This window comes from Nothoprocta perdicaria, unplaced genomic scaffold, assembly GCF_003342845.1.
Source record: "Nothoprocta perdicaria isolate Ctin4 unplaced genomic scaffold, notPer1 scaffold_121, whole genome shotgun sequence".
NCBI lineage: Eukaryota > Metazoa > Chordata > Aves > Tinamiformes > Tinamidae > Nothoprocta > Nothoprocta perdicaria.
In genome coordinates, this window is record NW_020454328.1 from 836,335 (window position 1) to 846,414 (window position 10,080).

A 10,080-nucleotide genomic window follows, 5' to 3' on the forward strand; every position below is an offset into this window, starting at 1 on the left:
TTTGTGTTTAAATACTACTTTCACTCAGCCGTTTTCTCCTCCTCCTCCTCCGCGCTCAGCTGCGCGGAGTTGAGCAGTTTGTTCTCCTTTTTCCACTTCATGCGCCGGTTCTGGAACCAGATCTTGATCTGGCGCTCGGTGAGGCAGAGCGAGTGCGCGATCTCGATGCGGCGCCGCCGGGTCAGGTAGCGGTTGAAGTGAAACTCCTTCTCCAGCTCCAGCGTCTGGTAGCGGGTGTAGGTCTGGCGGCCTCGGCGGCCGCTGGGCCCRAACGACGAACCTGGGACACCCGCAGAATGAAAGAAAAAGAGGGGGAAAAAGAGGAATGAAAAACAGAGAGGGAAGGGACGGGGTGAGGGGATCCCGGGTATTACTGGAGGCGCGGGAATCTAAGCGCTTGCTGCCTCGGTCCCCCACTCTGCACTGAGCACCCAGGGGCCGCTGAACAACCCGCAATCGCCTTCACGCGCGGGGCTCCTCGGGCCGCCCCGGCGCAGGCTCCGCGCAGGCTCCGCGCAGGCTCCGCGCCGAGCTCGGCCGAGCCTGTAGTCGGGCTGCGAGACAGGCCGAGATCTATCTTATTGCGGCATGAAAAATCGCAAGGTGTTCTCCCCCCCTAGACCCCCCCCCCCCACTATTTTCCACCCTACCGGCAACTGTAATAGATCTGAGCATTTAAGCAATAATGAAGTGAATCGATCTGCCCAAACTCTGCATTAAAGAGGACACAACACTTTATGTCCCTGCGCTAATGGACATCAATTTGGAACTTGAAAGACAACAAATACATCTAAACATGGAAAAGGGGATGGCAAGATAGTTTTTTTCTTTTCTTTTTTTTTTTTTCTTTCTTTTTTTTCCCCCCTGATTGAGGAAACAGCACTTAAAGAAGTAATATATCATCGGGGGAAAAAAAAAATCCCCAGGCAGACTTTTCATTATGTGCGGGTTTCATTAAAAATGTAACCCTCCCCTTTCAAATATTTAAACACTTTTATATTATTTAACTGCGGAGCGGGTAGCTTGCGAGAGATGCATTTGCGGGTGGGTGTGGAAACGTGCGCGTGTAAAGTCATCCAGATCTGGGCTAGGGGAGAGCTCCCTGTGCATGTGGGGGAAAGACAGAGATAAATCGTTGCAACTGAGTGACATGCAAACTGGAATGTGCAAAAAAAAATGTGGTGGGGAGAAATGTTGCATTCGGGTTTAAATACTGGGCAAAGTTTGCTTTTTTTTTTTTTTTTTTTTTTTTTTTTTTTTTTTTGAGAGGAGTGTGCTGTGAAAGTGGGAGACAGACGTGGGGTGAGGGGGAACCGCTCCGGGCACCTGAAGTTTCGGTGCGTGTCGGGAGCCGCTCGCCGCCTCTCGCCGTGCCCAACTTCCCCTCTGCAAGTTTGGGCTCTAACGTGAACCTCAGTCCTGCTCCGCGCGCGCGCTCGCTCCCTCTGGCGCGAACAAATAAGAAAGGGGGGGAGGAGATTGATTTATTTATTTCTGTAAAAGAGTAAACTCACTATTGCAAGAGTTCATCCGCTGCATCCAGGGGTAAACCGGCGCGGAACACTTTTGCTCCTCGCTCTCTCCGAACACACTTTTGCTCTGCGCGCAGTCCGACTTGCGCGGCTCGGGGGCGAAGGGCACCTCGTCCAGGTTGGAGGGCGCGCACGCAGGGTCCTTGTCGCGGAAAAACCCGCCGGCCCCATAGTCACACGCGGAGCCGCGGCCGTAGGCTCCGTTGCCTTGCTGGTAGTAGGCAGAGGACGCATAGCCCTTCTCCTGCACGCCCGTGCCGCCGTAGGTGCTGGGATAGTGCCTCAAAGGATCCGCATAGCCCGAGGGATATAACGGGATCTGTCCCAGGAAGGGCTCCTGCCCCGCCGCCAGACTCACCGGGAAGGTCGAGTTGACAAAATAAGAACTCATTGGAAGGAGCCTGCCGTCCTTTCCCGGCTTTATGATTTGTTGTGTTTTATAGTCCAAGTGGTTTAGCTATTAGTAGTATATCGGAGATTGGGTTTTAGCTGAAGGGAGATGGCGTGGTGCCAGCGAGGGACACAAGGAAATACAACCATCTGATCAGGGGCTGACCAATAGCAGGCGCCTGAGGTTGCAAAATAGCACCCATGAGGAGCTGAGATTGCACCAGGGACCCCAAGAACAAACCTTCCACCCCCTTTTCTCCCTCCCTCTTAAACAACAGAAAGGCACCCCCTTAACCAAATACATTATATCTGCGGCTAGAAACATTCCCGGCGCGCTTGGAGCTTCGTAAATAAATAAATAAACGCGCCTCTCGCCCTCCCCCTCTCCACCGCCCCCCCCCCAGCACGGAGTGTGTGCGCGCATATGTATTTACACACATGTAATGTATACAAATACCTGGGGCAAGTGGGAGAAAAGTTCATTATTTGCATTAGAAAAACTTTAACTTCTGGTGTCTGCAAATGATCCAAAAATAATATATTTTTTACAGTAGGAAAAAAAACTTTTTTTTTTTTTTTTGTGTGTGTGTGTGAACTTCTGCAAAGAGCAGATCCCGTTGACTTGATTAACACAGATTTGCTATAGGAAAATAAATAATTTTGACAACTTATTTTTGTTCATGTTTATCTAATTACCATAGATTACCATTCCCTTTTAAAGAAAGCGGCGCCTCTTTAAACCAACCATTCCCTTTTCATTTAAGTTATCTCTTTTCCCACATATTTTTTTTTCCTGCAAAAGCTACATATCCGGGAGATAAATGGAAAATCGAAGCATTTCCTTTATCCTTTGCTAAATCCCGATCTGCTCTGGAGTCATGTACCGCATTGTGCCCTCTTGCGTTTTTTTGTTAATGCCAAATCTATTCCCGACCTTTTATGGCTAAAAGGAAGCCTTGGGTTACGGTCAAGAGCTGAGTTTATTGATTGTTACCGATCGAGAAATGTTTAAAAGAGCAGAGCTGGTCGCCTGCTGGCTCTGTGCCTGGAAGGTGCGCGGGGATCCTGCAGGTTTGCACCCTCCTGGAGCCCCGCTCCTCTTAAAAAAAAATCAGGTTTTCTTTTCAAAGTTAACACGGTACAAGGCATAAACTCGGAAGTCTCGAGCCATTCCTTTCCATCCTAAAATGGCCTTTGTGGCTGGGATSTCGCTCGGTTCTGTTTGGCTTTCCCAGCAAAAGATGCGCTCTGGGCTACCTGGTGCATCCCCCTACAGCTCCTCATTTGCTCAGTGTAGGGGGGGTCTCGATACAGCGCAAACTACTCACCCACCCCTCTGCTTTTTTTTCTTTCTTTCTTTCTTTTATTAGGAAAAAAAAAAAAAAAACACCCTTCCTTATGAGGGAAAAACTCCTAATCAAAACCAGAAACCTCCATTGAACATTCACATTTTGCAAAGGATTTGTTTCCTGACCGAATTTGTAGCCATCTATCTTTTGGGTTTTATATGCAATGAAATGACACGTCGTATAATGTACACCCTGAATCTGCGGCTGAGTGTGCTACAAATCTAGAATTACATATATTACATAGCCACTGTGGAGCTGCCAATGCGGTTCTCTCCGACGGAGCTCTAAGTATCTACGAAACTGGTATCTTATTACGGGCTAATTTATTTTAAACATCGTGTTTACAGCAGCAAAGCCAAGATTGTTTCATGCCACGGCTGCAATGAACATTTCGACTGAAACGTAATCCTTATAATTCAAGGAAATAACATGTAAAGGAAGTAGTTTTCCCTCCTCCACCCCCTCCGTGACTGATATCTCTTRTATTTGTTCTTGCAGAGTTTCCCTTTGTGTATGGAATGGACCCAAACTTACGTAGATCAGCTTTATTGGTATGCGAGAAAAAAATGCGAGATTGAGAACGAAGACTGTAAAAGAAAAAAGAAAAAAAAAAAAAAAAGGAAAGAAAAGAAAAGAAAAGAAAAAAAAAAGGAATCTGAAGTTCGCTGTTTTGCAGGAGCCGAAAAGATCGTATATTTGATTACTGAGTTACGCAATATTTATAGCACAGCAAGAACAGCGATTATGTGGCAGGATCAGCTCCGCGTGCAGATTTYGGGCTAAGAAATTGGAGGTCCTAATCAATCAATGCGTGAGTACAACCGCTGCAAAAGTTTCTTATCGTATTTGCTCTCCGGTCTGATTATTACTTTAAAAAAATCCCTCGAAATACTGCGACAAATATATAACCCCTCCTCGAGCTTCATCGAGGTAGAATATTTTTTATTCTAGCACCTTTGCAGGCAAAGAGGGCTCTTTTCAGAGTTTGACTGTGGACATTTGCTAAGAAAATTAAACTCACTAATTGACACTGGCCTCTTGCTATTTGCTTATTGCTGATATTCTAGAGACACTTTAGGTAAAACCAGCATGTCTTTATTCTTTGAAGCAGGGAAAGCTTCACTTGGCCGTATAAGTGGTTTTGATATATATATTTTTTGGGGAGGGAGGAGGAAGAAACTTGGGCCCCAACGTGACAAAAATGCCTGTCACCGTGTTCATCTTCCTGAGGGTCAGGCCCACCGTCTAATTGGCTTGCCACCTATAACCCATGTAAATACGAGCAAAGGTCTTAAACCGCACTAAATCTCCGAGAACTCCATGGTTAGCAGCGAGATGACTTCTATTTCCATTTTAATAGCTCGGAAAAAAAAAAAAAAAAGAAAAAAGAAAAAAAAAAAGAATTAAGCGATTCCTTATTATTATTATAGCTGTTTAACAGACGCTATCCTGCTTTCCTTGCTAAAGCCCCAAGGAAAAGCTGAGACCGATTTTGCGAATATATTTTCTTTGGACGCCTCTAGCGCCAGCCAAGCCGAGGAGGGAGCGAGCCCGAGCTGGCAGCTGGAGCAGCGAGTCTGGACCGGAGCCCTTGAGTCAGAGCCGCCCGTGACCGTAGCCAGTGCCGTACCTTAACTCAGGCTTTGGTGTCATCTACTTTCAAATAGTCGCTGCGTTTGATAGTGGAGCGATGAACCGGGACAGTTGGGAGAGACACCAGAAGGTGGAATAACACGTTTCATTTTATCCTGGGAAATCACTCTTTCCTCTCCTGACTGACATCGCTCAACTGGCAGGGCATAAATAACGGTAAAGAGACGTATTTACAGTATGAACATTGCAACTCTCTGCCGGGCAAGGCTTTACTTTTTATCACTTGGCTTTTTCTGGCTTGTAAACGCCCACCCCACAAAGCAGAGCCAGGCAGATAGATGAGGGGATTAAAACAACACCTAAATATTTCAAAATGCAAACAGAACAGAGCATTGCTTGTGCGAAAGCTGAACCGGCTGAGGAACTTGGTAGAAAGTTCAGTGCAGTTGCTTCCAATAAAAAATGAAACTCTTTTTTTCATGTGGAGCTGGAATTCCTGATCCTTCTGAAGTGAGAACACAGCGGGGGGTTCCCTGCCAAGGGAATTATTGCAGCCATAAACTCAAGCAAACACCATGAACACATTTGAAAAAAAAAAAAAAAAAAAAAAAAAAAGCCCTTGTTCCTGGATTCAAGCATAGAAAGCCATTGGCGGCAGAGAAGCTTCCCTCCTGCACACCCGAAATCACATTGGAAAAGAGGAAAAGGAGCCCAGCAGAAGCTGCACTCGTGGAGTGTTTAAAACAATGGCCCTGAAGGTGCAAAAATACCCCCTCTCTCCGCACATAACCGCTTGAAACTTAATTTCCAGCAATTTAAGTTTAATTTACCTGACTTCCCGTGCAGTGCATAATAACCTTGTTAATGGCATCTTTGAAAAGAAACAATAATAATCTACCATTGTTCCATTAAAGAGTGCAGCTAATAATTAACAAAAAAGGGGAGGGGGGAGGAGGAGAGAGTATGGGGGATACGGATATTGGAGGAGTCAAAACGCACCCAGGACCTCAGGATTTCCGCGAAAGCAAAATCTGAGACCAAACGAAGGGGGAAGAGCACCGCTGTTGAAATTAATATTGGATGAACAGAGAGAAGGGAAGGAACATGCAAACATGACTCGTGTAATTCGGATGGCGATTGCTGCAGGGTGTTGGGAATTGCGAGATTGAACAAGTTAATGAAGGCTGTTGCTGGTGAAAAGAAACTTTTTACCATCCTCTTTTTGTTAACATAGTCACTGGGCATCTCACTTTCGTACAGAAAATGTCACTAGACCAGACGTAAACAGTTGCCAGGAAACTGCTTGGTAGAAGGAGAAAACGAGAGGGAGTGGGAGGGAGAGAGAGGAGAGACCTTTTAAAATAACAGACACGCATTGTCCCTTCAAAGCCTACAGTAACTTTAAAGTGATCCGTCGTCTGCCTTTACTCTCGGTTCCCTTCCCCAGCAACAACCCCAATTTTGTGTACACGACTTGACATATCTTTTCCAGATCCCACCGCTCCAAGCAATAAATAAATAAAAGCGCCTCTGCTTCTTATGATGAGCTCAAGCCCCGGCCTCGCCTGCGCCTCGCACCGCAGTTTTTGCACCGCTCAAGATCCCCATTTGCGATACCGCGTAACAAACAACTGGGGTCSTTTCCGCGCCGCGGAGCGGGTTGCGAACCCCAGCGCGTGTGCGCAGGGTGATATCGATGAGCACATGGGCGCGCAGTGTTATTCGCGCAAGCAGGGCACACAACGGCGACGTGGAGGGGTACACACAGCCCCGGTTCCGCACCTCCCAGCCCTGCATGAGCTGCAAAAAGCCAAAATAAACCAAAATATGTGCAGTAACCCCCAGAGACAACGCACGGCTGTGCGGGTCGGCACTGCGGGCGGCTTCGCACGGCCTGCGCTGCGGGCCCCGGGCCTCGCCCATGCCCGGCCCAGGAGGAACTGGGCCCCGCTGAGCCCGACCCGGGCCCCGCCGGGCCCCGGCGGCCGCAGCCCCCCGGGAGCCGCCGCCCGCCGCCGCCGACGGTAGATGGCAGCAGACGGCGGGGAATGATGGAGCCCCGCGCGGCGGCGGCTCCGGGGGCGCCGCTCCGGGGGGCTTCGCTTTGATTTCATTGTGCGATTTTCTCTCTCTCTCTCTCTCTCTCTCTCTATTTTGTTTTTCTTTCTCTCCCTTCTCTCCCCCCTTTCTTCCAGGGGCGGCGGGGGGAGCCCCACGGCGGCACCGCCCCCCTCCCCGCGGCACCCAGGCGCCTCAGATGCCCTTCGGGGGACCGGCACGAAATGGTTAAAAAGACCTGCTGGAGCTCAGCGCCGGGGGTTCCACAAGTGGTTGCCCACGCGGGACCTGGGACCAACCACCGTAACCCCTTCTGCACCCACATTGCTTTTTATCCACTTTTTTAGCTTATCCAGCAATATATATCCCTCCGAAGACTCAAAAAAATACATAGGGAAGCGAGAACAGGCATTTGAAACGCATTTTTGTGTGTGTTATTTATGAAAAAAAATATTGCAAGATTGGTGGATAAATAGCTTTTTAAATAACGACTTTAGGATTATTATTTTCATAGCTTTCAATCATTCACTCTTGCCCGCACAATATTCCGGCACAGTCCGGCTAGGTGAGATAAATCGTCACGTCATAAAACGGTTTATGCTTAAGTAATGAATCTCTTCTTACTCAATCCCGCTTCACACACACAGGCTCTTACATTATCTTATTTAAGAATCACCTCGTAACAGTAGCAATTAGTACTATATTTCAAAATCTCGAAATATATATATAATATAACATAAACACATTCAAAATGACGCGCACACAGGACACATATTTCCTTAAAACCGAAGGCAAGCTTTAGGTGATCAGATATGCAAAGGAGAGGAAACCGGGGGGGCTATTTGCACATAACCTGCTCTCAAGCTCGGCAAAAGACCGACACAACGCCGGACTGAAACCCCAGGCGCTATTCTGGGTTGAGAAGCCGTAAAGCCCCGTTAACACCGCAGAACGCAATTAAATACAAGGAGGTTTATTGCACCGCAACGTCAGCTTCATTGGGGAGTTTCATGAGGGAAAAAAAATACAAAGAGAGCACTGCACTCTGGGTTGGCTTCAGTCTTATTACCTTTTTTTTTTTTTTCACTCTTTTCTTTTTTTTTCCCCGCTTTTTCCCCTCTAAATTCCAGAACCTTATTCTCGAGGACTGCCGCGAACTGCCCTCTTTGAAGAAACCACCCACGTAATAACGACCCTGGAGAGCAGCGCAAAACCCCGCCGGCTGCTGCGCCAACTTCGCCAAATTGCTGGGCTCGCCCGAAGACAGGCGAACTGGCAAGAGAATCTGCGAGGGGAAAAAATAAAACACGACAGCTACCCACAAAGGGCTTGGTGTTTTTTTAAAGGCAGTGTCTTAAAGCCTCCGTCACCGAGCTAATGAAAAATCCTTCATTCCAAGCCTACTATCTCCAGGTGACCTTACAGGCTTTATATTTCTTTTTTTTATTCCATTATATATTTCCTCTTTTTTTCCATTGTAATTCCTCGTTCTCTTAGCCTTTCTTTTAAACTTCTACTTCTATTTAGATATCCCTCCCTTTCAATTTCCTTCCCTTTTCTCTCCCCATTTCTCCCTTTCTCAATCTATGTTACCCTTTTCAGAAAACGTTTCACTTAAACAGCTCTGAGCTTCCCCGATATCCCTGATTTCTTATAGTCTCTCTCTTCCTTATTACTTCRCCATTTTCTTTCTATCTTATAGAAGAAAGAGGGAGTTGGGGAGTGAAATAGAAAAGGCAGTTTGAAAAATGCATTTTCGCAATTAAATTGAAATGAAGAGAAACAGATATTATTCCCTTACCTTTTGTCGTCCATTTCTGTGGTATATGTAAAATATATAGGGAGAGATAGACAGCGTTTGCTTATCTGTTTGCTGACAAATATTGTCCCAACCTGATAGCCGTCGATTGCCTCTCTGACTTGTGATAGCTTCTTGCATTTCTGTCATTTGCATGGAAAATGGAGTAACTTCCCTCTTTGAAAAATGATAGCCTCCACTCGGTCCAGAATTTCCACTTCCCCTCCATTACCACTGAGATTCCAAATCAGCAGGCAAATTAACCCCGGAATTGGAAAAAAAAAAAATCATATAACTCTTTTTGTATGTGAGTGTGTGTATGTGTGTGTATCTGTGTGTGTGCGTATAGGGGTCCCCCCTCCCCTCTCCCCTGTTTTAGCCCTACCGAGCTTATACACAAAAGTAAAAAAATGTAAAGAGGCGAGAGCCCTATAGAGGACACTGATCCGACCCAAGGTGCAGCGGACAGAAGAATGGTGCAATATAACCACATGGGAAATAATAAAAAGTTCATGTTCACGGTTAGCAGTCCACATGACCGGCTCTGGCCAATCCCAGAACCCAGCCACTCATAAAGTTCTATCACAAAGTTGTAAATTTTCATAAAACAACAAGGAATTTATTGCATTTCTTCATGACCGGTTTAACAGCAGTCTTTTTCTTAGCCGCCATCTTTTTTTTTTTAACAAAAATAAAAGAATATGAAAGTAGTTTCAGGGATTTTTTCCTCTTGGTTGCGAATGGAGGAGTGTTTGCTAGAAATAATCGAATATTACCTTATACATTAAGCTATGAACAATAATATCCCCCACCCCCACCCCGCCGGATAGAGAATTTGGGGGTTGCGTTGGCTTTAAAGTGGGTAAAAATATAATAAAACAATAGGGCTCGGGTGGGGTCTTGATGTAATTTTGGGTTATTTTACGGCACCTTTCCGCTGCAAGGGGGGAACTCATACTTGCGGATCCCAGGAAAGAAAAGGAGGCAGATAAAGGTGCATCGTGAGCGGGGCCATGTGCGGGCAGAGCCGCCGGCTGCGTCCTCGGCTGTCCCCTGCTTTCCAGGACCCTTCTATAGCGCASGAGTCACCGGTGGGGGGACCCCGGAGGGGAGGGTTGTCCCCCCACCGCAAAGAGCTGCCCTTCCCTTTCCAGAGGCTTGTTTTGCCTCCCGCCTTTGAAAATATAATTATTTAATTAATATTTTCTGGTGTCTCCTTGTCCCTGGCTGCAGGGCTCTGTGCTCGGACAGAAAGCCGGGCCGGGGCAGCGTAGAAGCGCGGGAACGGGGGGAAATTTCTGGAAATCTCTCTTTTCTTTTTTCTTCCTTCTTTTTTTTTTTTTTTTTTTTTTTCTTCTTT

General features: G+C 46.8%; 1 protein-coding gene across 1 annotated transcript; it reads right to left on the reverse strand.

The window, feature by feature from the left end:
* Window positions 1-10: 10 nt before the first annotated feature.
* On the reverse strand, window positions 11-8,992 carry HOXB6 (homeobox B6). The gene is made up of 3 exons (XM_026054451.1): window positions 8,724-8,992; window positions 1,515-2,101; window positions 11-280 (listed from the first exon to the last, which is right to left on the reverse strand). The coding sequence occupies exons 2-3, from the start codon at window positions 1,921-1,923 to the stop codon at window positions 21-23; spliced, it is 669 nt and encodes a 222-aa protein (XP_025910236.1). The 5' UTR covers window positions 1,924-2,101; window positions 8,724-8,992; the 3' UTR covers window positions 11-20.
* Between the last annotated feature and the right edge of the window lie 1,088 nt (window positions 8,993-10,080).